The 27,739-nt window shown below is 51.2% G+C and overlaps 1 protein-coding gene across 1 annotated transcript; it reads right to left on the bottom strand.

Annotated features, from left to right (window-relative positions):
- Window positions 1–27,739, bottom strand: LOC135245662 (PRKC apoptosis WT1 regulator protein-like). The gene is made up of 7 exons (XM_064318863.1): window positions 27,351–27,739; window positions 26,256–26,963; window positions 7,591–7,722; window positions 4,484–4,518; window positions 3,733–3,865; window positions 2,615–2,719; window positions 1–1,469 (listed from the first exon to the last, which is right to left on the bottom strand). Exons 2-7 carry the CDS (start codon window positions 26,817–26,819, stop codon window positions 1,383–1,385), a joined length of 1,056 nt encoding a protein of 351 aa, XP_064174933.1. The 5' UTR covers window positions 26,820–26,963; window positions 27,351–27,739; the 3' UTR covers window positions 1–1,382.

Raw genomic sequence — 27,739 nt, 5'->3', positions numbered from 1 at the left:
CAAAGGAGAAAATCCGACTTTTATTAAACGAATTCCACTTTTGTACACGTGTAGGGGGGCCAGGAATGCAGTCCATCAAGATCTTTCCGTTATAATTTAAACAAAACGTATGCACTGACACATCGTAGAAGAAATAATAGCATTTTTCTGCAGGTTATGATGACCCGTGAAAAGTGTTTTTATTACAAAACGAGCCCAAGGATAACAACAATTATCTAAATCAGCCAAAATAAAACAGTTTGTTACAGTAATTTACCAGCTGTACCATAGGGCTGCTTTAAATAATAGCAAAATAAGCCAACTGCAGTGAATTCTAAAAATCTTCAAAAGAACATATTCTTTTGATCAACAGAGTTACAAAATGCTCTATATAAATTGCTCGCCTTATAAATGGATTACAATCAGACAGCTCTGGTTATATTGCAGTCAAAAGCCTTAAACCGTTGAATTACAAAAATCTTTGCTAACATTCAAAAGGCATGATATAAAATGCTTGCATATTTTCGGAGGCCATTTTAATGTCGTTAAGAATGGTATGTTTCCAGGATTAAATGTTTAAACTTTCTAATCTGAACACAAAATTCTGAGCACAATTCTCTCCATTGCAAAAAAACAAAACATCATTGTAAACCACAGTTAACGTAACATGCACCCTTCTGGGTGATGGTATTTCTTAAAATTGTGATACAGGCAAAGTTTTTTGGCATGAAAACAAGATCCAAAGTAGAGCGAGCCCTTCGATCAGTTAGAACACAGAAGCAGGAGGCACTCACGAAACGACACTTGTGCCGTCCTCCCAAACGTTGCCGTAACGTTAATAAAACGCTGCATCAATGCTGACGGGCCGCGTTACTGGTTAGCTCGGCGAGTTAGCGTTGGTCGAGAAATAAATTCAACGTGCAGACCCCTTCTTAGGAAGGAGGGGCTGAAGCTCGGGGCGGATAAACTCCTCACGCGTTCGGTGCTGGACCACGCCCATTCCACATCCGTTCTTATTTTATTTTTCAGACTCATCAAAATAAACTAACTCAAAGGCCTATTTACAACAAATGTACATTAAATATAGAATCAGCCAATTTATTATTTATATATATATTTTTTGGGACATCCATGCATCCTTTGTCTGCAACACCCCAGCTACAAAAAGCTTTTTTAAGGTACAAGGCTTGGGTCTGGCCTTTAAGGCTTTCAGCTAAGACAAGTTATCCTCTACCACTACACACAAGACACAGACAGACAGACGGACAGACAGACAGACAGAGCAGGAAGGAAAAGAGACAGGACGGGCGGAGTTTGGAGGGGGCACCGGGCGCTCCATGGTGGCCACCTCTGGTCTCTCAGCCTGGGACTTTTTTTACAGGGGGGGGGCGGTGGGCGTGGCTCTACCTGGTCAGCTGACCCACCACCTTGAGGAGGGTCTTGTTCTCCTGCTTCAGCTGCTCGTTCTCCTCCTCGATGTCGTCCAGGTCCTGAAAGAGACGCAGCACAGACGGTTTGGTCCAATCCCGTCGCCACAAACAGCGGACCGAAAGTTTGACGTTCGGATTGCAGAGAAGGATAAAAAAAATAAAATAAAACCATCCGTGTCAAATGAAACACGGTGTCTGAGGGCTCTTCTGAGAGGGTGGTAAGATGAAATTCTGGGGCTGGTTCTCTCTTTAGGAAAGTTGGGAACACTCATTTTTTTTTAAATGAATGGTCCTTCATAAACGCTGTTGAACGACTTCGTATGCAGTACTAAGAGCCTGAATAAGCACCACATAAATATTCATAAATGCTAATGTCAATAACAGCAAATAGGCACATCAGTGTGACATACCATGCAACACACACACACACACACACGTACACTTCCTTTGTTTGTTTGTTCCTGTCTTATGTATATTCTGATTATCTTTTAAAAGGGGAAGCTCTGGCAGGAGACACAAAATGGAGGCTCGTGCCAGAGTCCCAGATCCTCTTAGCAGACTCCCCCACCGACAGTGGAAGCAGCTTAATGGCGAGCAAATTGAACATTAGCAGCCCCAATTAAGCCCCAGTGAGCGTTCCCCTCTGCCGTCGAGACTCATCAGAGCCATAATCGCCGATATGACAGCGCTCATTTTCGCCTTCCTCCATCACCCGACCGAGCCAGCCAATCACAATTAGCCATGCTACGCTTGTCCAAAAAAACTTTAGGGAAGGATTCCTTTTTTTTTTTTTTTTTTTGAAAAATTGCATGTAAAAAAAAAAAGACAGTTTCAGACAAGGGGTAGAGAAATGCTGCAGCGAAGGACTGGCGTGTTGCCAAGGACAACGTTTTAGAGGAAGAGCGATCCGGAGGCGAGGAGAGGAAGCGTTTCGATAATCTGTGGCGGGGGCGCGGGAGGGGAGGAGGCGAGGTTTTAAGCGGCTCTGGGGGGGGAAGGGGGGGGGGGAACGTCAGCTATGCGACTTTGCCTCGAAACGCGCATCAGTCAGCTGGCTGTCAGCGAACTCAGCGCTGAAAATAAAGACACACACACACACACACACACACACACACACACGCACACACACACACGCACACACACGCATGCACACACACGCACACACACACGCACACATATTGCCAGGAGCCGGCCGCAGGCTTTACCCTGTTCAGCAGGTCGATCTCCTCCTTCAGCTTGGCTATCAGATCGTCTTTGTCCTGATGGGCACTCAGCAGACGCGCGTTCTCCTGCCGCTCTTTGGCCAGCTCCTGCGGGGTCACACAACAACAACCAGCGCCCTCCGGTGAGCAACCAATCCAGCTACAACCTGGGTCCCTTCAACAAGTGGTCCTTAAAATACTGTAACAACGTCCTGGCCAGACTTCATATGCAATGACTACATATAGATTTGGGAAATGCAGAAGTTTTATTGACCCTTTTTTTAAAAAAACATGACCCTTTTGAGTCTGGGTGGGGGTCCCTGGATTAGAAGAGTTTGGAAACCCCCCCTGAACTAGAATATTCAGAGAGGTTTTGTCCTTGAGTGAGAGCGAGAGAGAGAGAGAGAGAGAGAGAAAGAGCAAGAGAGACAGAGAGAGAGAGCGAGTGAGTGAGTGAGTGTGTATGCGCGTGTGTGTGTGTGTGTGTTACATCAGCGTTTCCCCACAGAAATGAGCTTTGTGATTGTGGTGACACAGGGGGTCAGTCAGATTTACAGTGTGTTTTAGGCTTTAAGGCTGAGTGGTCACAGTGTTTGCCGTGTATACACAAGCCCAACCAGCGAGAATTTGCGATCAGTTTAAACAGTTAAACGGCGTTTATGCCGGATGAATTGCTTACGGGGTTTAACAAAAGCAGTGCGATGCATAGCGCTGTAGGCCTTCGACCGATGGCAGAGAAAGGACGGCGTAGAGTCGATGTACAGGAAGGAGGAGCGTTTCGGTTCAGGCCCAGCGAGGAGGAGATTGTGAATGTGCCTGAATCTGAAGGTTGAGGCGAGACAAGGCCTTTGCCGATTGCTGAAAATGACGAGGCGCGGCATTTATGTGCAGCTCATTGGAATTTTCTAGAATGATGAATTTCTGAACCCCGCAGTGTACGTGATGGAGCAGGAAAGGCTGCTGAGATGTTCAGGGCTCAGTGCTTTCGGGGAAGCGGTCGGGGTAAGAGCCGGACCTAGCTGAACCAGGAAGTGAGTCGCGTCCCTCTCTGCGAAGCGGCACGAGATTCCCTGAAGTGCGATGAAAGGCGCTATACAGGCGATTCCCCCCCCCCCCCGTACCTTTTCCAGTTCCTCGATCCGCCTCTCCAGGCCACTCCCCCCCGCGGCACCGGAATCCCTGCCGTGACGACCGTATCCCAGGCGATGCCTGCCGGCGCCGCCCCCCTCCTCTTCGGAACCTGGAGCACCCACACTGCACAGGACACACACACACACACACACTCAGAATCAGCACCACTATACAGTGTAGAAGTTAGTGTGCACACGCAAACACACACACACTCAGAATCAGCACCACTATACTGTGTAGAAGTTAGTGTGCACATGCAAACACACACACACACTCAGCATTAGCAGCACTACACAATGTAGATGCAGAAGTGCGCGCACGCACACACACACACACTTGGAGACAGAGAGAGAGAGAGAGAGAGAGAGCTCTTCTGTCACAATCACACACAAGTAAATGTGTTATTCACAACTGTCTTCACACAAGACAAATTTAGGCTGTCGTGGTTCGCACAAATGGAGTTTTAGGAGTTCTCCAGAAAGAGATGCTCCTCACAGAGTTTTGCTAAACATATATCCAGACTAATATGAAGTCTGAGCAATGGCAGAATGACTTGGATTAATTTAATACATTCGGGAAGCTTTCAGAACAGCCCAATCCCCTATAATCATAATGTGTGCCTTAGTCCGAAGCTTGTGCTACCTCTCTCTCTCTCTCTCTCTCGCCGTGTCCCGGGACAGAATCCCTACCCCCCCCCCCCCCCCCAGCCCAGCCCGACCCCCCCTTTTGCGGAGTTCTTACCTTCTCTGGCGTCCCGGCGCGGCTCTTGGCGTTTCCTGAATCGGAAAGGAGGGGGAGAAATAACCCGGTTACTGGCCAGCGGGCGCGAAAGCCGTCGTAAGCAGCGTCGAATACTCGATCCGATTCGGTTTTAGGAAACAGAGAGGGGGAAATTGGATTGAGACTGGATTTGGATTTAGGGGACCCAGACTCGTTTTGTAACCTGTAGTCCCCCCCCCCCCCCTTCCCAGCACTACAAGGTCACCACGGTTTCCTTTGAACCAATCATCTCATTACGGAACATTAATCATCCAATTACCGCACTAAAGCTGATTTCAGTAAGCCTGCACCCACACACTGCCACCCACCACTCTTATCAGCAGCTAGGACAAACAAGTCATCAAATTAAAATCAGGGCTGATAAAATGGTGCACTTGTTTTTGGAAGTTCAGGAGCTGGCTGAAAGAAGGGTAGTTCATTTTTTAATGGGGGGCATTGAAGCCTGGTATATGCGTTGAAAACCTTGGGAATACTTTTTTAAGTTTCGTTTTTTTCTGTTTTGTTTTTTAGCAGAACGTCAGACTTGGTAAAATTGTGATTCGGTTACGGGCGACTCCACCTCAGTCCTGAATGCTCCGTTCATCCAGCCCCAAACCGTGCGTGTGTGTGTGTGCGACACGTGTGTGTGTGTGTGTGTGTGTTTTTGCTTGAATGTGTGTGCGTGTGTGTAGGTGTGTGTGCGTGTGTGTGTGTGTGTCGGTGTGTATGTGTAGGGGTGTGTACTGTAGGTGTGTGTGTGTGTGTGTGTGTGTGTGTGCGGTGTAACCACAACATAAGACTCAACTACCTGCAGAGAGGCCTCTGCAGCCTTCAGGTGTAGCAATTCTCAAGAGACTCGGGGCCGGAGGTGTACGTGTTGTGTGTCAGCCGCCATCACATAACTCCAACAGAGCCCAGCCCACCAGCCTCCTCCTCCTCCTCCTCCTCTCACAGTTACAGCCGAGAAGCATAAAGCAACATTCCCGTGTCCAAAAAACCGTCAGCGCCCGGGAGCGTTCCTCTCTTTAAGGGAGCGCATGAGGCACCGGTACGGGGCCACAACGCAGCCAGACGTTTTTTTTTCGCTCAAAGCCACATCCAAAGGCCCAGCGTTCTTCCCAGCGCTGGGTTTGGACGCGACTTTAAAGCAAAAACACATTTTGCGCAGTCGGGGCCCCATGAAAGCCTGCACATCGGGCTTTGTTACAGCTCTGTGTTATTATAACTGGCTTTGTGACCCCGAGGCGTAGGCCAGCTCCCTCCTCCTACCGTAACTCATCCTCCCCCGCCCCGACCCCCCTCTATAGCACCTTTTTGATTTGATCTGATTTTATTTAGCACAATTAAAATACAAAAAACAGAAACAGAGGAGACCCAAAAACAGTGAAATAGTGCAGGGAGAGGCAAGAAACCCCGAGGGGTTTATACATGGCCTCACCCTAAATAAAACGACAACTCGACAAAAACGTACAAAACAGACTTTTAACTGCTCCTAACTCCTGAGTAGGAGTCGTTTTCATTAGCTTTCAGAGTTTGTGGTTCTCAGCTGATGCTCGTTGGGGTGGTTTTGCTTGTGTAACGTAAAGTTTAAAAGGCGACAGGTTCTCTACGATGGAGTCCGTGCCTCTTGAACTCGCAACCCCTTGGAGTTCATTGCTGAACTTCGCCCCCTGACCTTTGCACTCGTGTTTTCTTTGAATGCTCTGGTGTAAGACCGCGTGCTAAATTCCTGTTAAGTAAAGCAAAGTTAGTGTTAGTGTTAGTGTTAATCAGTTTAACCTTCAGGGTCCAAGTTGAACTATGCGGTTGTTCCCTGCACTTGGACCGGTACTTCTCTCTAGGGGTTTCGTCACACTTGTTCCTGGTTGTGGTTATTACACTTTGTTGTACGTCGCTCTGGATAAGAGCGTCTGCCAAATGCCTGTAATGTAATGTAATGTAATGCAAAGATAGGAAACATCTAAGCCCGGAGAATGGCGGCGATGCTAAACTATTTTAAGATGGAAATCGCCAAGCCTGAACAGTGAATGAACCCGGGCGGTACCAGTGCTCCAGGTCCTGGTTTTTGCAGGTACATGTTTTTTTGGAATCCGCGTGCCTCCCGGCTGAAGTTGTTTTAAGCATTCCACACCCGCCCCAGCCCCTAACAAAAAAAAAAATTAATAAATCTTTAGCTGAGATAACAGTGTCAGCAGGCGTTTATGGATTCCACTGCTTTCTTACCCGGGTCAGCACATGAAGTGAGGCCAGCGCAGGCCTTTTTTTCCCCCCAACAGACACGAAACGGCAGAGCTCCAAACGCACGCGGCGGACAGAAGCCGCTGGCTGGGGTTTCCCGAGGCTGCAGAAGGCGGAGGTGAGGTGTGTGTGTGTGCGTGTGTGTGTGCGTGTGTCTGAAATAAGGTTCAAACCGTCATATCACTTCAGTGGTGTGATGTAATGGTTGCAGAACTGAACTGGTACCCCTTGAGCGAGGTTCTTAACCTGAACTGTACAAACGAACTGTATGTAAATTCAGTATGCTCTGTAATTTGCCCTGGATAAGAGTGTCTGCTAAATGCAACGCAATTAAGATCCTGAGCCAGACAACGGAGGCTACGCCAAGTTGGCGAGCGTTATCAGGAGGCCTGTTTATAGTTCGAACGAGAAGTAAAAAATGTGACCCCCTGTGAATCGCGCTCTCTTCCAAGGGCGTGTCTCCAGAAGGATTGGGTGCTGCAGCAGGGGGCAGTGGAGAGCAGGACAGAGCCTGCCGGACCAGAGAGGACTCAGGCCCAAATTGGAACATTTACGAGCCGACTAAAACATGCATTAAAACCCACTGAAGAGCAGGTTTTCTGGAATGTTTTTTTCAGCATTATAAGTCAGCGTTCTAGAACTTTATTGCTCCCAGCAGTGATTGTGACATCAGCATTAGAATGTTCAGTTCAGAACATTCCATTCAAATCTCACACAATAATAAGATATAGTAGAGAATGGTTGGTGATGATACAGGCCTATGATTACAACTGGCAACCAAAAATGGGGAAAATCGGGGGGGAAAAGTTCACAGGAAGGAAGTGATGCGTTTAGGACAAGGCTCCGCCTACCTGAAAGAAGTGCGGCGCCGCGGGGTCGGGGGTCAGGGCCTCGTTCTGAGCCGTGTTGTGCTGCGTGAGCGCCTCCTCCTCCCTCTTCCGCTCCTTCTCCCCGCCCTCGTCGTCCTCCAGCTCGTCCAGGCTCTGCGTGCAGGCCACACGGGAAACGTCAGCCTCCGCCATCACTTAGGAAATTAGGGTATAATCGCCCCGGGGCCCGTAGGGGATGCTGACACACCCCTCCGCTGAACGACGGGAAAAGCAGAAGAGCCTCGAGCATCGATCAATTATACATCGTTCTCATTATCTTTCATTGTTCGATTATCTTTGCTTTGTCACGCACAGTTTGCACACGGTACTTCTTGCAGCCTGCCACTGCAACAAAAATAACAAAAACACCAAAACTGTCTTTACTGTGCCAGCTCCCAAATAAAACTGGGCAGCTACCACATGTGAAAGGTAAAAAATAACCTTAGAAGGGCAACGCAGGAATGAAAAAATGTCCTGGTACTTCCCTGCCAAAGTGTGTATTAGCCTTGGGAGACAGAGCCAATATTCCCCTTCCCTCTAACAGGTTTCTGCCAGGCTAACAGCGCTCTTCTCCTCTATTCCTCAGGCCGGATCCCAACACGCTAGGGCTAGGCTAACGACGCTCTGTCCCTCTGTTCCTCAGGCCAGATCCCAACACGCTAGGGCTAGGCTAACAGCGCTCTTCTCCTCTATTCCTCAGGCCAGATCCCAACACGCTAGGGCTAGGCTAACGACGCTCTGTCCCTCTGTTCCTCAGGCCAGATCCCAACACGCTAGGGCTAGGCTAACGACGCTCTGTCCCTCTGTTCCTCAGGCCAGATCCCAACACGCTAGGGCTAGGCTAACAGCGCTCTTCTCCTCTATTCCTCAGGCCAGATCCCAACACGCTAGGGCTAGGCTAACGATGCTCTGTCCCTCTATTCCTTGAGCCTAATCTCAACACGATACAGCTAGGCTAACAATACTGTTCTCTATGATTCTTCAGGCCAGATTGCAACAGGCTACAGCTAGGCTAACGATGCTCTGTCCCTCTATTCCTAGAGCCTAATCTCAACACGCTACGGCTAGGCCAACAACAACTTTCCTTCCTCCAGGCCAGATTCTCACAGTGCCCCCCTCCCCCCGGGGGCCTGACCGCAGGGGCGCATGCCGAGCGTCCCCGCGGACAGTAGCCCAAACAGCCGCCCGAATTCCGTCGGCGCGGAGCGCTGAGACGTGGCGCCGACGGAAACGGCCAAAGCGGGCCTGCTTAAACAGCCTCGCTGCAGTTCACTGCCGAACAGCCATTGAATCGGGCCGCCATCCACAAGCCCACAGAGAGCGCGGGAATAACAGCGAGAAATCAATCTCAGCTTTACTGGGCACCGAATATGGCGAACAGCACACTGCAACAAAACGTTCAGCTCTTGTATCTCTCAGCTCCAACAAAGTACACGTCATCTCTGTTGGACTCATACAAACAACGTTAGAGTTGAATAAACAACCACAACCTTTTTTTTCCTGTGTAACATCGGCTAAAAACAAGCGATGTAAAGTTAAGTTCAGTTAAGTTTAAGTTTATTTGTCATTCCTTCTCCTTACAGGTTATGCAAAAAAGCATGAGCAAAATATAGTGCCCCCGGGGCCATAGCGCAATACACGAAAACAGAATGTATGAAAACACTCTGGGTTTGAATTCTCAAACTTTACGAGCGTGCCGCGACAGCAAACGATCGCCGTTGTGTCATCGGCCGCCGGCTCCCCCTGAGCGCGGGTTCGACAGGAGCTCGTTTCCGGACGACGGTATTTATTCGAATGCGGGCGAATTCGCCGCCATTTATAGCGGGCGGGAAAAAACCATACCTCACATACATGCGGTACTATTCACTGATCTATTATAGGTCGGTGAATACTTGGAGCGCATTAATCTGCCCTGCTCAAACTGTTCAAAGCAACTGGTTTGGTCAAAACCATTTGAATACACTGTACGTTCAGTCATAAAACCTTTTAAAGAGCGGTCTGTATAGGTATATTTGAGCGTTAAGTGTATAGTCATTTTTATGGAAACTTCTAGAACTTTATTACAGACTCCATTGTACTCAAATATATTCTATCGTTGACAGCAAGGACAGGAGCCAGAATAAATGTAACAGAATGAATCACACTTCATTAATATTGTAGGTGTAGTGAAAACCAGGAGCCACCCGACATAAACAGGACTAGACCGGACCACTACCAGTCAGGAGATCCCCGGCCACGAGACCCCCCCTCGCAATTTCCAACAGAAGAAGCTGACTCAAGATCCCGGCTGCTTCCTGTTTACATTCCGCGCCACGCCCACACCCCCCAACCCCACCCCCCAACCCCCAACCCCCCAACCCCCAAAGCCAACAACCCATGGAACCCTGTTTACTTTAAGCCTGTGTGATTCCAGCGTCAGATATCCCGCTGGCTTTTCCCCTGAAGGACGCGGTCTTCACGAAATCCCCAGTCTGTCCCAGGCTATTAAAGCTGAGAGCGCCAGTGCCGTCGTCCCCCTGACCTTCTGGAAACAAAAATCCTCCTTTTTTCATTTTAATGCGACGGACTGGCAACCCGTCTGCAGTGTAAGATAAGATAAAAGCGCTGTGATGCTTGGAATCTCGGCCCCGCCCCCTTCCAGAGCCTAATAACCCTGATGTCTAATAACCCTAACTGCCCCAGGACCAAAGATAAGAATCCACGTTATGGTACAATACTCTTTTTATAAATGGACCCGCAGGTCTGTTCCGTTCTGAAAACCGCAGCATAAATAAATAAAAGGCTACCTCCACACAACAACATGCTGTGAATAGCCCCTTTTTGGAGTGTCCATTCTGTTGCGATTCCATTCAATTTGACGACAACAAAAAAACAACAACAAAAAGAAATGCAGTAGAGAATCCTTCCATTATAATGGCTCTTCGAAGCAGGGCTTGGTTGACTTGAGCAGTTCCGGTCGGAATTTTGGGAAATGGCGGTCGGAAGCAGCCTACGCGTTCTTAACGCGAAGCCGCTCGTCCCGCTGGATTCCGCTAAGATTCCGGCGTGCCGCTGTCGCACAGGTTTATACTGTTACAGGCTCTTAACGTCCCGCATGTTTCTAATCTAACAGGGCTTGTTTGCTGGGAACACAGTTAATCGAGAGCAATGGTAACCGGGCCTGTGTTCCTGGAGATCCACCGTCCTGTCGGTTCAGCCAATCGACGTGCAGCCGTCAGGCCTACCCCCTACTCAGGGGGCCAGTCAGCTTTCTCTTCTTTAAAAGCTTTCAGGGGAAAAAAAATGCGGAACAAACTCTTAGCAGAGTAGCTCCAGCTTGTCAGAATTGCAGGTGAGGTTCCCTCGCTGGAAAAGGCAGGAGTAACGCAATCCACATCTACAGGACCCACTCCTCAAACACAGCAACGAGCAACATCAGGAGACACCGGATATTTATCCTACGATACCCACAATACCTATCAACCGTAAGTCAGAGGACGTTATCGGAGCCAAGGACCTCTATGCTCTGCCCCTCTATTCCTCAGGCTAGATCCCAACACGCTACAGCTAGGCTAACGATGCTCTGTCCCTCTATTCCTTGAGCCTAATCTTAGGCTCTACTCCTCAGGCCAGATCACAACAAGCTACGGCTAGGCTAACAACGCTCTTATGCTCTATCCCTCAGACTTGGCCAACGACAACTTTCCCTTCCTCAGAGCCAGATTCTCACAGCGCAAGCTTGTCTCCAGCCTCTCTCCCGAGTGCTGTGTTTGGACGAATCAAACGGAAGGTTATAAGTGTGTTTATTGCGCGCGGTCTCGGCGGGCACGCGCCAGGTTGGCCGGCCGGTCGCCGTGGCGCAGGTGGCGAGCAGGCCCGTGTTCCGGAACCTTCTCCCCGGGGGGCCCGGGAGGGGGGGACCGGGCTGGCGCGCGCTCGCAGGGCTACGAGGGGCCAATCCCAAGCCAAGCGCTCCGCCCGCACCTCAGAAAGGTGGCTCTACGCTCGCTCGCCTTTTACTGGCTGCAGTAAGTTTAGTGCTGCTGTTTAGCGCTGGTGTTCAGCGCTAGTGTTTAGCGTTGGTTTTTAGCGCTGGGAGAACAGGGGCGTGGGAGGTAGGATGTCATGCAAACGCAAGGCAGAGCGGACTGCTGCTGATTTGGGGGGGGGGTGAATTCTTTATTGGTTTTCACAGTTTTATGACAACGCTACCTCCCACCTAGGAGCAAGGAGAATCGCTGCCCCACCCAAAGCAGAGAGAGAGAGAGAGAGAGGGGGGGGGGGGGGAAAGAGACAGGCAGAGAAAGAGAGGGTACCCAGCGCGAGCGATGGCCGCGAGCAGGCGGGGAGCGAAGGGAGGGAAAGCGGCTGAGAGGAGAGAGAGAGAGAGAGAGAGAGAGAGAGAGAGAGAGAGAGGAAAGAGAGAGAGAGAGAGAGAGAGAGAGAGAGAGAGAGAGACCGCGCTGTGAGGGTCGCCTTCCCTCCTCGCGAGCGGAGACAGACTATCGCGGCTGAAGAGCCGGCCAATCGCAGCCAAGGAGCCGGCCAATCGCAGCCAAGGAGCCAGCCAATCACAGCAAAGGAGCAAGCCAATCGCAGCCAAGGAGCAAGCCAATCGCAGCCAAGGAGCCAGCCAATCACAGCAAAGGAGCCAGACAATCACAGCTAAGGAGTCAGCCAATCACAGCTAAGGAGTCAGCCAATCACAGCTAAGGAGCCAGCCACAGCTCAGATTCAGTCTTCACTGACTTTACAGGAAGCCAGATTTTATGGGTTCCAATCAGTTATAAAAGAAGGTATGACTGGGGCGACTCTGACAGGAAACAGGGTTCCGGATTCAGAACCGTTCGCGCCAAGAGACGCCGATCCTCTGGAACGAAGCGCGACCTCGAAAATCCAGAGAGCGGCCAATCACGAGCTGCAAAAATTGCTTCCTTTTCCTTTCGCTTTTCAGTTTTGAGAAAAAGGCCGAGGTTTTGAGGTTTGTTTGCAAACACGCTGCAGCAATGCACCATGGGATCGATGGGTCTTTTTTTATGACAGGGCCGTTGGTATCCAGGGGAATGAGGATCACAGAAGAGCCCGTTTGCAACAGGAACCGAAATGAGAAATGCTCTTTATTTACCGTTCTCTGAATTCCGAGTCCGCGTTTCGTTCTCGTTAACACCGGCAACTTCCACCGCTGCGAAGCCTAGGGCTCTTCGCTACCATTCATTTAACACGCTTTAATGCTCCTTACGGAAGACTGGCTCTTGTTTGCATAACTTTATTGTTCAATAGGGAGGGTGACAAGTTGTCAGAAGAGGCTTCGCTTCCGGTCTCTCTTGGGATTATGCTCAACTCCACCCCCCCGCACTGCGATCCCTGACCTTTGCATTTGTGTTTGCTAGTCAGTCCAGGGTGAGAGTGCAAATAAAAGGCTGTATTGGGTATTTTTCTAACCGTCTCCCCCGCAGTAAAAAGCTGAGTTAAAACCGTTCGAGCGTCAAACTGAACTCGTCGCTTGGCGGTGTGGGGGGGGGGGGGTACGGCGGCCGGGCGTGGCGGGTTGGCGGTGTGGCGGGCCGAGCCGGCGGGCGCAGCTGGCCGGACGGGCGGGCGGTGCCAGGCTGGATCTCCGTGCATTTGAGCACACGCCCCGGGTGAACAGGGCCCGCCGGGGCCCGGGTGCAGGTGCGTGCGGCTGGCGGGTTACTGTTTTTCGAGTCTGCTGTTCACACACACGCGTGTTTGACCAGGGAACAGTGTACACACGCTCTACAAATGTGTGTGTGCGCACAATTAACGGGCCCGTGTATGCGCACATAATGCACACACACACATACACACACACACAATGCAAACGTACGCGGACACACATACACTCACACGCAGACGCACACACTTGTGCACGAATGTTTAAATAACATTTAAATAACATTACCGGCCCGGAAGCAAATTCGAAGCGCAGGTCTCTGCGTAAACGCGCGGGCAAAAAAACGATGCAGCCGCAGCTGTAAAATAATAACCGCAACATCTAAACCCCACTTCGGCTGGCGCAGACTCACGCGCGAGGAATGCACAGCCGCATCAGACGAAGGGCAATCGGGCCTCGAACCCGCAGCCCTCCACATTAAAGGCAAAGCCACGGTAAAGCGATCCCCGCCAGGTCAGTGCGGGTGAGCGCTCCCATCGGCAGGCTCTCCGGCACCGCTTTAAAGGGCCATTTCAGCAGCGAGAGCCTCAGAACGAACCTTTTTTCCGGAACGAGTTCCTGTCTCCCAGGAAGCCAGCAGGTGCCACAGCCTCTGAGCGTGCGCCTGACCGAACGAGCCACCGCGACGCGCCATCTCTCTAAAACGTAGAATCTTTTTTTTTTTTTTTTTTTAATGAGGAACCAAGGCCAAGGGGGCAGCAGCCCAATACGCGCACGAACGTCTCCAGTAACGGACATCGCCGACGCGCAGTTAAAGACAAAGATCGCCTACAGCTGAGAGAAAACAGCTCCCGTCTCTGCTTCCCTTGTTTCCCAGTTTTAAGTTCCTTCGGTTAAACGGAGCCATGTGGAAGGAGCTAGCGGATTAGCTAAAACCCGCCACGGGCCTCGGGGTCTCCCAGCAACTGCGGTTTACACGGGGAGGGGGGGGTAGGGTGTGGGAGGGGGACGGCAGCGGGGCTCCTGGTCTAAGAGTCTTTTTTTTGGGGGGGGGGGGGGGTTGGGGTGCAGATAAGGACAGCGCCACGTCTCCTGCTCTCGCAGGCACGCACAGGCCCGGCCTGAATCAACACTTCCCCTAAGCTCTATTTACCCTGTCCCAGAATGAAGCCCAAATCCAAAGTTGTTTTTTTTTATTTCTTTTCCCCTGCGCAAACACGGTTCGGCTATTCCGGCAATCTCTAAAATTAACACACTAAAACTTTGTTTGTGATAGGGGGGAAAAAAGCCACAACATTACATTACATTACATTATAGGCATTTAGCAGACGCTCTTATCCAGAGCGACGTACAACAAGTGCATAGGTTTCATGATGTAGAGGCGCAAAAGAAACACTAGAGTGAAGTAAGGACTGTACAACATTTGTACTTGGACGCAAAGGACAAACAAAGAAGAACCAGTGAGAGATAAACGTTCACCGGATGAAGGCTAGTCTTTTCTGGAGGCAAAAGGCAGCAGAAAGGCCCACAATTATCCCAGGGAAAGAATGCTGAGGTTTGAGCGAGCTGGCGGCTTGCGGTTCAGCCTCCATCTTAAAGCCCGCTGTCGAAACACGCTCCCGTGCTTTAACAGGGGAATGGTAAACGGTAAACGGACTGCATTTATATAGCGCTTTTATCCAAAGCGCTTTACAATTGATGCCTCTCATTCGCCAGAGCAGTTAGGGGTTAGGTGTCTTGCTCAAGGACACTTCGACATGCCCAGGGCGGGGTTTGAACTGGCAACCCTCCGACTGCCAGACAATCGGTCTTACCTCCTGAGCTATGTCACCCCGGGAAGAGCGTGCACACGTACGCACAAACGTCAGCGTGTAAAGAGCCGATATGACCGGCTGAGCGCTACCGGGGAGGTCGGCCGGGAGATGGCCAGGTCAAAGGTCGGAGTTAAACAGACTCCCGCTCGCTCGCTCGCTCCTGTGGGAGCGGCGCACCGCCGTCTCGCTGCGCCGGCCCGACGGATTGTTCGCGGACACCGCGCCGCCCTGTTCCGGCGCATTCTCTGTTCGGGGTGCATCACGGGAGAGCTCAAACGATCGGACGACCCCTCTTTCTCTCAGCCCTCCAGAGCAGGGTTGCCAGGTTGCCGAAACTCCGCGATTAACGAGGAGTTGTCTCGTGAACATGTGGACAGACGAACACGCACAGCACAACACACACACACACACACACACACACACACACACACACCCTCTTTTTCTCTCGCTCACTCTCACACACACACACACACACACACACTGTACCACTGTGTGCAAATACCAGTGGCATACAATGCCGGAGCCTAGTGAAGCCTGTGGGCTGCAACACTGCTCATATCTGAGAGCGCACACACGTGTCTGCGGAATGATCCAGAAAAGCTGTCCCCCCGGCGGAAAGCAGCGCACCGACGTAACCGCCGCCCGTCTGGAGGCCTCCGCCGCCGCCGAAACCTCACGGGCCGCGGGGTCCGAAAGCGCGGCGGGGGACAGCGCCGCCGCCCGCCGCCCTTTCCGTTCCGTACGCCTTCAGAGGGATCAGACGGGGAATCTCCAGCCGCCGCCTTTCGCCGCCGCAGTGTCCCGCCCGCGATACGACCCCAGGGATCGCGGCCTGGGGACTCCGAGGGAAACGAGCCGAGCACCCGCGCGCCGCCGCCGCCGCTGCCGCCGGGGTTCGGGACGCGATCCAAACCCACCCGGGTTCGCCGAAACGCCCGCTGACCTCCTCTGTGAACGCAACCCAGACACCGGCGACCCAAAACGGTGGTTGAACCTCTGAAGACAGAACTTTCTTTGTCCGAGAAACGTCAGCGCACATATAATACACACACACACACACACACACACACACACACACACATATTTTCTCTGCCACGTTAGCCCCAGGAGCAGGAAATACCACGGAGATATAAATGTAAAGAGCGCGCCTCTCCGGAGCGGTTTCTCAGGAATTCTCTCTCTCCGCGCGGAGGACAAACACGGGCGGCGGTGTTTGGACAGGAGGTCCGCGTGAGGAGAGAGAGGCACTCAGACAGGAGGGAAAACAAACTCGGTCTCTCTCTCTCTCTCTCTCTCTCCCTCAGAGCGTTCAGGGTCCTGGGGAACGAGGAGGAGGGTGGGGTGGGGGTGGGGGCGGGGTCTGCAGGAGGTCAGATCACCTCGAACGGACTCTGGTGCGGACCCCGCACACCTGCCCGGGTTTGGCGAGGGACGCATCGAGACACTCTGGTATGCCAGATGTCTTTAAAGGGCATGCATTTTTTCAAGTGGAGTCAAAGAGCAAAGAACACACTGCAGGTATCATATCTTGTTATATTTTCATATGTAGACAATTCAGGTCATTATTGGTCTTTTTAGAGCTTGCTACGGATGTATTGGAGATTTGCACTGTAGGTTAACATGGTGAACTTGAGTGAAGTTACATATAAACTCACTGGTCTGGGAGCGTTGTTGGGCAGGTTACTCAGAATGTGTAATAAACACAACAGCAACAAACACAGAATGTGTAATAAACACAACTGCGACAAACACAGAATGTGTAATAAACACAACAGCGACAAGCACAGAATGTGTAATAAACACAACAGCGACAAGCACAGAATGTGTAATAAACACAACAGCGACAAGCACAGAATGTGTAATAAACACAACAGCGACAAGCACAGAATGTGTAATAAACACAACAGCGACAAACACAGAATGTGTAATAAACCCAACAGCTGTTTATTACAAGGTGTAAGAGGCTTGAACCCGGGCCTAATGGCTGGAGCAGCGGAGGAGTTTCCACAGGCCAGGCCCGGCCCTGAGTGACAGCTCTGCGTGGGCGGAGAAGGCCACACCCTCTTTGGGTGTCATTGACTATGAATGAAACCTTTTGTTCAGGATGGGAAAAGGTGAGGGCGGGGCTCTGTGGGGGGGGGGTGAGGGTGGGGCAGGACGGCGGGTCCCTCCTGACGGGGCAAGCCGAAACACAGCACCCACACTTTCCCACACGTGGCAGTCAAGGCAGGCGGGGGGGCCCTGGGACTTTTATTTTGAAGTGAGGATGAGGACGTCTGCCACAGGAAGGATTTTGGGATTAACAAACCAGCACAGACACACACACACAGCCACACACACGCACACGCATAGCCACACGAACAGGCACAGGCACACACAAATTACATTATTACGCGAGGACAGGATCACACCTGTCTGACAGACAAGGTAGTTTACCCCCCCCCCCCCCCATTTAGACATAAACGAGGAACAAAAGACAAATTAAAACAGGATAAAAACATTGAATAAAGGTCAAAAAGGGGAGGAGGGGGAGCGACACAAGACAGAGGAACTGGACCATTCATACTTATGAGAATACCCAGAACCGCTCCGTTCCTCCAGAATCCATAATCAGCCAATAACAACAGCCCCACGCAGAGGCCCACGCCTACAGCACGACATCCTGAAAACAGGAACCAGAATACCAAGGCCCCAAAAAACATTAGCCTTCCAGCGTAAAAAAAAAAAACTCCTCCATCCCTGTGGCCTGTTAAATAGTCCACACAGCCACACGGTCCAGACCGTGCCAACAGCCTACAGGACCTCTTGTAACCGTCGTAGAAGTGACAAATCATTTTTTTATAAAATTGGGAGCGAGCGCTTTGCCGCGGCGATACGGTATCTCCAGCCGCGGCGCCACATGACAAATCACCCGCGGTTAATTGGCTGCGTCTCATTTCGGGGCCAAAGTAATCTGTTCTGTGCGCTTCAGAGTGCCACATCAGCAGAATTTTAAAAATTATGAGCATGGGGGGGTGATTTTTCTAATTTTATCAGTTAGCGGACGGCGAACGCGTTGGTCGGTTTAACGTGCCTCAGGAACCGGTGGAGCCACAGAAGTGGACGTCATTAGGAGGCAAGGCTGCCGTCTTTGGACCCCACCTGCAGATCGCTCCCAGCCCACGGCCCCAGGTAACGGAGAGTCCTTCAGCCCAGGAACACGAGGAGTCTTTAAAGACCCCGTACAGTTAAGTCAACATTTGAAAACAATAAAATTGCTTGACTGACTGACTGACTGACTTACTGACTGACTGGCTTTTCCAGCTTGTGTGTTAAGTTAATCCTGCTTACGAAGGACAATCAATGATCAGTCAGTCAGTCAATCAATCAATCAGTCCAGGTACAGCGCTGTAAGTCCAGGGCTCCCAATCCTGCAGAGCGAACACAGAGAGGGAGGGAGGATTCTCTGTGCGTGTTACGACACGCAGAATCCCCCGGCTGTTAGAGGCTCGGAGCCCCAGCTGGCGCAGGTGTCCCGCTCCCCAGTAATTATCCCAAAAAGCGGGGAGCCCGCGGGCCTGCAGAGGGGGAGCGCCCCGCCCCGCCCCGCCCCACCCTCTCCCCCGAAGCCGCTTATCACCCGCCATTAACTCCAGGTGCGCTCGAATTCCGCCTGCTCAGCGAACAGGGGGCTGTGCGTTAGCCTCTTTCCGAGGGGGGGGGGGGTCATCTTGGTGCGTCGGCTGCAGCCTGCCGCCGTCTCCACGGCGATCTGCGCCGAGTCGCGGTTCCTTTTTTCCGCTCGCGCCGGCCCCGGGTATTTTTCCATACTGGGAGTTCAAATCCTTTGTGAGGCACAGCCGTGACCACTGCACGCAACGCAACGGAGAGGGTAGCAAAGTGTGATGTCATAAGCGGTCAGCGTCGCAGGAGCACCATAAACCCCAATGCGTTTCTGTCCACCGAAGGAAGCACAGATGCTACCATTGCTAGCATTAAGCGTTGTAACTATTGCAGTAGGATGATTACACAAGTGTGCCTCAACGTACTGTAGACAGGTCGAGGTATTGCACACTCTCTGGTCCTATTGTTCTACTGTTGAGCTGTTATCCCAGCTTAAAAAGCCCCACATAAAAAGTATGTTGTGAAAGGTGTCTATATTTAGCAGGCTCCTTTGTCAGGACCCAGGAACAGACAGTGAGTCACGCGTTCCTCAGAGTCTCGGGACTATAGCCCGGATCCGCGCGCGACAGCGGCGGCGCGTCTGCAACAGCGGGAACAATGGGATTAATGTTTCCCCACCGCAAGCTCACTTTAGCATTGGAGCTATGATAGCTAGCGTCCGAGCACACGAAGCTCACTTTAACACTGGCGCTATGATAGCTAGCGTCCGAGCACACAAAGTTCACTTTAGCATCGGCGCTATGATAGCTAGCGTCTGAGCACACAGAGTTCCCTTTAGCATCGGCGCTATGATAGCTAGCGTCTGAGCACACAAAGTTCCCTTTAGCATCGGCGCTATGATAGCTAGCGTCCGAGCTCGCAAAGTTCACTTTAGCATCGGCGCTATGATAGCTAGCGTCCGAGCTCACAAAGTTCACTTTAACATCGGCGCTACGATAGCTAGCGTCCGAGCACACAAAGTTCACTTTAGCATTGGCGCTATCGTCCAGGCGGAACGCGGTGCCCGCGGCGGAGGTGGCGGGCGCAATGGTGGCAGTGCCCCCGTCTCTCAGGCCTGGGGGGGGGCAGGGCCGCGTTGTTCTACCGTAACGAGCAGGAACAGACAGGCCCGGTGCTTAATCGCGCGGAGATGACCCGGGTCCCTGTGACTCACTGATCTCCGCGCGCTGGACAGACGAGCAGCGTTACGCTCCGGCCCGCGGAACTAGAGCAGCTGTAGCAGACCGGTCCCATTCAGCAGGTCAGCGGCCTGGCTCTTATCCCACCCCCCACCCCCCATTAGGGCGTGTGAGAGTGTGTGCGTGTGTGTGTGTGCGTGTGTGTGTGTGTATGTGTGTGTGTGCGTGTGTATGTGCATGCGTGTGTGTGTGTGTGTGTGTGTGCGTGTATGTGCATGCGTGTGTGTGTGTGTGTGTGCGTGTGTGTGTGCGCGTGCGTGCGTGTCTGTGTGTCCCTCCCAGTTAACCAGTCTCAACAGAGAGAGAGAGAGAGACATTGAGAAAGAAGGAGAGAGAGAGAGAGAGAGAGAAGAAAGCACAGCAGACAAAGTTGTGGAGACGGATATTCATTCGTGCCCACGATGAACTGAAACCGTGCATTTAAGTCAGCAATAAAGTGCCGTTTGGTCTGACAGCAAAACCAGAAAACCCGACTGAAAGAGTTGCTCCGGACCGCTGGACAGCCTTCGACGTCCAGTTCTGCACCAATGAGCCCAGTCTCTTCCCAGGAAGCCAGCTTCCGTTAAACAAAGTCAGAAAAGCAGCGAGGCGGCGCGGTGGCCCAACCCGGCAACGAGACCCGCGAGGAGGAAGCGCATTTCACCAAACGCCTCGAACCCGCGAGCCACCGTGTCTCTGTAATCGGAGAGCTCCCACGATGCACCTGTGAAACGGCCCGTCTACTCGTACGCTGCCGCCTCCCCGTCGGGCTGCGAGTGCGGCGAGACTCTCCGGGTAAACCGGACGTCCGGAGCGCTTCGTGAGTCACGCTAACTTCGATCCCCCCCCGCAACGGGGCGAGCTGCTAGCCCGTTAGCGAACCGACGGCGCGAGCGGAAGCGAACCTACGCCCGCGCTCGCAGCGTTTCCTCCGGAGAGGAACTTCGCGCTAATCCCCCCCCCACCCCCCCGTCGTGCATCGCACGGGGATTCGGGCTTCGAAGAGACCGAGGATTACACAGTTATCACGAAACACAGCGCACTTTTACGAAATTACGAAACGTCCAACAAGCGGGCTAAACATATACATATATATATACAAACGCGCACGCACAAACATGCACGCAGCACATACTCCCTTAAAAGGACCGTTTCGGAGCCAAAATGGCGGAACGCAATGCGGGCTGTTGCTCTTGGCTTGGCTGCGTGTCGAGGCAGCCGCTGCATGTTCCACAGCCCCTGAAAGGAGCAGCTGCTTGCGGCGGCTCGAAAACGTTCCGGAACTTCGGCCACCTCGGCGACGTCAGACAGCGGGCCCGGCCGCGGGCACCAGAGATAGAGACAGAGCAGCGAACGGCTTCCTGTTCAAAACCGCATACGCCAACGGACCCGGGTCGTAAAAAAGGTCTATTTTTAGCATCTCGCCATCTTTAGATAACGCCCCGGGGGCCCAGCTCGGTCCCCATGGAAACGGGCGTCGCACAGCAGCGCTGGCTTCCGGAGCTCCGTGACTGATCCCACAGAGAACATTCCGCTCCATGTTACCCAGCTGCTACCATCCCAGAATTCCTTGGGAGCCGAAAAATCCCCACAGTTTCCGTTCAAAGTCATTTCAGGAAAAGGGTTTTTCAAGTATTCAGTCCTTTTTTCTTACATACCGGCGGATGTGGCAGTCACCTTTATCCTGGGTGAATTATATGGCTGACAAATTAGCATAAAATCTGCATAAAAAAAGATGAGGCAGTCAAACTGCTGGCTTTTATCAGCGATTCAGCGGTGGAGCCACACGGTTATCAAACCTACACCTGCGTCTATATGAATATGCAAATGAGCCTGGAGCGCGTGAGTCTACAGGCAGAGCCGTGCGTGGAGCATGCAGAAAAGGCGCCGCAGTGATCGGGCACAGCGGGTGAAGGCAGGGATCAAACTGGCAACCCCTCGCGTTACAGAGCCCAGTTCCGGAGAGCCGGCGTCAGAGCAGGAGGCGTTTTCGCTGGTCACTCTGACTCAGCAGAACTGCGCCTTCCTCCTCCTTCTTCCTCCTTCTTCCTCCTCCCTAAAGCCCGCTCCCTCCATCGCCCGCGAGCCCCCGTTTCCTGTCCGCCCCGCGGCCTGCCGTTTCCTCCCAGAACACCGCCGTGTGCAGGACGCGGGAGGAAACAAAACGCGGTTGGGGGGGGGGGGGGGGGATCCCACAAGGGTCAGTGAACCAGTTCCAGAGGGTTCTCAGCAAAAAAAAAATGTCCCCATTTAAATGTTCCAGAAATTACACACATCTAAGACTTTACACAAAATAAACCTCCCGAATATTGTGATGGCCATAAACACATTATGAGAATTGTCAAAAGTGAATATTGTCAGGAATAGCAAAATAGTCTTTCATAGATTATATCCGTGTGTATCCGGCTTGAAGATTAACAGATCACTGTTAAAGGGGGGGGTGTTCTCCAGAATGAGAAAGCAGAAGCACAGGGAAATAGGAAAGGAAGCGTCCGCCGACTTTGTCCCAGCCCAGTTTATTGATCAATTTAAGTTGTTGAAAAAAGGTGTTTCAACTTCTTTGAATGTCGCGTAACACAGAGCAGGTTTGGTTCGGTTATCATCGAGTCCCAGTAACTGAGTGTGCACGTTTAGGACCTCCGCCAGTCTGTAATACAGCCAATCAAAAGAAGAAACTTTTTAATAAAGGAACCGTTTACCGCGAAGCACTGAAGTCACATAAACAAAGCTCAAAGCTCTGGGAAATAAATATGCAGCATTCATTCTTCTTCTCGCGTAGCCATTTCCGACACTGCGTAGCCTTAAGAGAATGAGAGCGCAAGTCATCCAGCAGCAGACATTACAGGTATATAACACAGCTTGCTGTGATTCAGGGGTTGTGAATGTGGTCACAGAAATGACCAGCTTCCACAGAGACGACCCCCCCACACCCCCAGGACTAAAAACATCTAGGCCATTAGAGATAGAGGAAGCCTTCAGAAACTGAATACATAAACAAAGGGATGTGAAGAGGGGGAGAGGGAGAGGGAGAGAAAGAGAGAGAGAGAGAGAGAGTACTTTAAACAGAGAGTAAGAGAGAGAAAGAGAGATAGTACTCTAAACAGAGAGTAAGAGAGAGAAAGAGAGATAGTACTCTAAACAGAGAGAGAGTGAGAGAGAGATAGAGGGAGAGACCCAGTTTGGCTCCTAGCCCAATCCCTCAGGGAGCCAGCCTGACCCTGGTCCTGATGGAGGGGCTGTTTTCATAGCAGGACCCAGAGACTCGGCTTCCAACAACATCAGTGCCGTGACATCCGCGGCAAACAGCCATGTTGAAAAGGCGAGGTCAGAGGGGACAACGCAGTGCTCACAGGCACAGAGTCTCACACAGCAAGCAGCGCTCACAGACACAGAGTCTCACACAGCAAGCAGCGCTCACAGACAGTCTTACACAGCAAGCAGCGCTCACAGACACAGAGTCTCACACAACAAGCAGCGCTCACAGACACAGTCTCACATAGCAAGCAGCGCTCACAGACACAGTCTCACATAGCAAGCAGCGCTCACAGACACACTCACAGCAAGCAGCGCTCACAGACACAGTGTCTCACACAGCAAGCAGCACTCAGACACAGTCTCACAGCAAGCAGCACTCACAGACACACAGTCTCACACAACAAGCAGTGCTCACAGACACACAGACTCACAGCAAGCAGCGCTCACAGACACAGTCTCACAGCAAGCAGCACTCACAGACACAGAGTCTCACAGAGCAAGCAGCGCTCACAGACAGTCTCACACAGCAAGCAGCGCTCACAGACACAGTCTCACAGCAAGCAGCGCTCACAGACACAGAGTCTCACAGAAAGCAGTGCTCACAGACAGTCTCACACAGCAAACAGCGCTCACAGACAATCTCACACAGCAAGCAGCGCTCACAGACACAGAGTCTCACAGAAAGCAGTGCTCACAGACATTGAGTCACACTGTGTTATTTGCAAATGATTGCATTAAGAGGTAAAACATTTTAACCGATCAAATTAAAGACTGAATCACTGGTCTACTAATTGGTGAACACCTGGACACTAAAACCAACTACCTGGCAGATAATTTTTTTTATTTTTTTTTTAAAGCAAATGATAACAAGCCAAACCCACATTGTGTTAATAAATTTAAGGGAAAATTACGAAAGAACTTAAAAACGCGCTCAAGACAACCTTATTTAAGCGACAATCGGCCGTACCAAAAACCAGCATACGCGGGGGTCGCCAGGATGGAGTTTGAGAGCCACTGCTTCAAAGCACCCCCGCTTGCCAGATCCACCGAGCACCTCTCAGCAACTCTGCTCAGATGGGCACTCTTGCTCGGGACAGAAAAGACGACATCCCATAATACAAGCCCATTCCGTTGCCAAAGAAGATGGAAAAAAAGGGGCGTATGCCATCACAGACAGTAAACAGACCTCCCTACCTAATAATTAAAACCAACAGTTGACTCTAGTGCACTTTTCTCAAAGAAAAATCACACCATTAAAAACATTTTTGATCTTTTAACATAAACATATCACTCTTGGCCTGCTTGCATTGTTTTATCAGCAGCTCACCGATTTGAATTCAGAACTTTGTTCTTCCGTGTTCTCTGTGATTGGTTCGTGCCAGTACATGACTGGCAGATTGTCGTAGCTCCACCCATCCGCCCAGGGTTTATCAAGGGTCACTATCCAATCACAGTGCTGGCTGCTTTTACATGTCTGCCAGGCTGAGATAGTGAACAGGAGGCTGATATCAGGAATGCCCAGACCAGGGGTATGAATGTGCTCACACACACATGCACAAGCACACACTCACACACTCTCACACACACCAAACAATGGCACCCATAAATCAGGCCTTCGGCTTCAGGAACTCACACTCACGGGCTGCGCCACAGAAACAGGAAGCGCACCTTGCAGCGCGCTGGACACCGACCGGCCCGCCCGCAGGAGGGAACAGGGAGGGAGTCTTTAGAGCCGTCCGCATTCTCCTGCGGGTTAAAGGTCGCCAACGGAACAGACGCATCTGTCTCTCTCCGCGGGGAGGAGAGACAAGAATGTAAAGGAGACCCTTTAACTGGAATGTCTACGGTCTGAAAACTGAGCGGGCATCGCGTTCGCCTGACTTAACCGCGCGTTAGCCTAACATAACCGCGCAGCAATTATCTGCACGGTGTGTCGGGGAAATCAGCCGGCTACCTGCTTCTTCTAACGCGCTCGAGGAAGCATAGACGGAGTTCACATTCGCACGTAAGGAATGTGGCTTTCCTCATAGCGCAGGTCAAAAGTGCACTCATTTTTGACACTATTCCTGTGCGATAGGAAACTATTTTTTTCCAGTTTCTACCTAAAAAAAAAACTTTGGAAATAACATATTTCACATTTACACGTGCACATTTTACATGTCTGACAGCAAAAAAAAAAAAAAGAAAGAAAAGAAAGAAAACTGGGCATTTCCACGCATTCTTTGGCCCAAAGCGTCCCAGAGCTTGGAACCCAGCCTGGGTTCCCAGTCATTACAGCCTGGATGAAGCCCAGTTTGCAGCTACTCCAGTCAGACGGGGTGGACGGCCTCGGGAAAAGATATTATAGCCAACCGAGACCCCCCCCCCCCCCCCCCCCCCCACTTCCTTAGCAAGCGAAAAAAAAAGCCTGGAGCTCAATTAATGTGCGCAGTGCGCCCATTAGGCGACAAGTACTGCGCACATTTTCATCAGAGGATTCTTTTAAACCGCCCCCATATCAACAAGCACCGAGCCCGAGCAGAAATAAGGCTGTAATGCCCCTCTGCTGACTTGGCAGCCTATTCAATTGAGGAAATTGGCAAGATTTACGCACAACAACAGAAACAAGCTGTCACGCACTAGCTGTTCGCTAATTCGGTCTTTGCAGTCATTGCGACAGAAAGGTTAAATAAGACAAGCAACTAATGTGTCTGTCATAATTAAATGTTTTGCATTCCTAGTGCACACCAGAAAGCAGTGATTCAGCGAGATCTGCTGCAGTACTAATTATTTGTTCGTTTCAGTAGGCCTACGTGCACAATTTTTGGAGGGATAAATGAATCAGGATTTTGGTACGTTTGGGTGTTCCCATATAATTACATACAGTATAGGCTAGAAGTAATAGGGCGTGTGAGCTTGACACTTGCTTTTTTATTTAGCATGTATAGCCTATTTGTTTTCACAGACCAAATAGTAAATCTATTTGTTATATTCCGTTTTTTTATATTATATTTATTTTAAATATGTAATCGGGTCTGTGATTCGAATACACTATCAACATCCATATAGGCTACTTCCGACATACATGCCACTGCAGCAGTTTAGGCGTAACTACTGGCGACACGTAAACAAACAATTGTCAACTGACGGGAACTTGGGACTGACCTCGTTTGACGGTATATTGACAACACCTGTTGACCTCCGCTTCTCCCTCAGTTTTCTCCGCTCGATCTGGCCTTTCCCCTTCCGAGCGCTCGGACCCGAGCTCTTTTTCTCCTTGCCTTTGCTCGAGCCCGTTACAGGGCTAGGGCTGGGGCTGTCCTTCCCGCTCTCGCTGCACTCCGATTGTGGGGTGCCGACCACTTTCTCCGGCTGAGGGGTCTTCTTCAGGTTACCGCCAGGAGGATCGGCTCCCCGACCGACCGGTGCCTGGTGCTGGTCATCCTCCGGCCTCCGGCTTAGGGCAGTGGAGGACGAAGACCGAACCACGGGATAGGACGACACGCAATTGATAGTCGAGGAGCCCCCGCTACCTGCGTTGCCGTTGTTGTTTAATTCGCTGTTGGTAGTTTTGTTATTTATTCCAAGAGAAGGGGTCCCGGTGGCGACGCTGCACCCACCGGTAGATGCGGCAATATCCCCCAGCATTTTAGCCCTCATTTTTTCCCGTTTCGCTTTCCATTCTTCCAGAAAGTCTGTCGTTGCATTTGGTCTATATCCAGTCGCCATGTTTTCTTTTTTATGTTTAATAACTACCTGTTGCAAGCCAAGGTCTTAGCGAAGGGCTCTTGCCGTTTCAAAATGACACGGTGAAGGGTCTCGAAGGAATGTCTCTTTGCGGCTCCGAGCACCGCATTCCATTGAAGACCGTTTCTGCAGCAAAATATGTAGGGGATCAGGGGAAATAAACGAATAGAGAAAACCAGTTAATTTAATAGTAAAACAGCATATAGTGCAATTGAAATTGCGCGTTGTTGTTAAAGTCTGTTTCTTCACGAAGAGCCAAGTTGTAACAAGTTTCACTCGTCTGTCAAAACCAAGGAAGTCGAAATTCTGCACTGACGTGGTTCCACCTGAGTACGCTATTCCCCCCGCGCGCAGGTCGGCGCAAGTTCTACACTTTTCAAACGCTCGCACAAAACTTCCACCAAAGTTTTCTCACAAGAAAAATGTCTCAAATTTCCTCTATCGTAGGCTATAACCTTTTACAAGTCTACAAAGTTAGACGGATAGAAAACTTGCGTTTTCGATATGGCTTACCTGTATTTCGTACGGTTTTCTCTGTCGCCAGGTGAGCGGTCGGGTGTAGGAAGATGTGCTCTCTAACTGCCAGTTTGATTTGTCACACGCATGCTGGGAGCTGCGCTCGCTCTGCCCAGTCTCTCGCGCACCACGAGAATGTCGACACACCGAATGCGCACGAGCTCGCACGAATGAAATCGAGGGATTACAGGACATTGCAATTGTTGCGGGGCAGGGCTGCCCAGCCCTGTTCCTGGAGATCTATCGTTCTGTAGGTTTTCATGTCAACCCTAATTTGACGCACCTGGTTCTATTAATTATCAGCTCAATGAGATGTCTGACAGTGGAATGAGGTGACCTTTGTTACGGTTTGAGCGAAAACCTACCGGACAATCTCAAGGAAGAGA

The sequence above is a fragment of the Anguilla rostrata genome, chromosome 19, assembly GCF_018555375.3.
Source record: "Anguilla rostrata isolate EN2019 chromosome 19, ASM1855537v3, whole genome shotgun sequence".
NCBI lineage: Eukaryota > Metazoa > Chordata > Actinopteri > Anguilliformes > Anguillidae > Anguilla > Anguilla rostrata.
The sequence above is the reverse complement of the archived record's forward strand: the minus strand, read 5'-3'. Positions and strand labels throughout refer to the sequence as shown.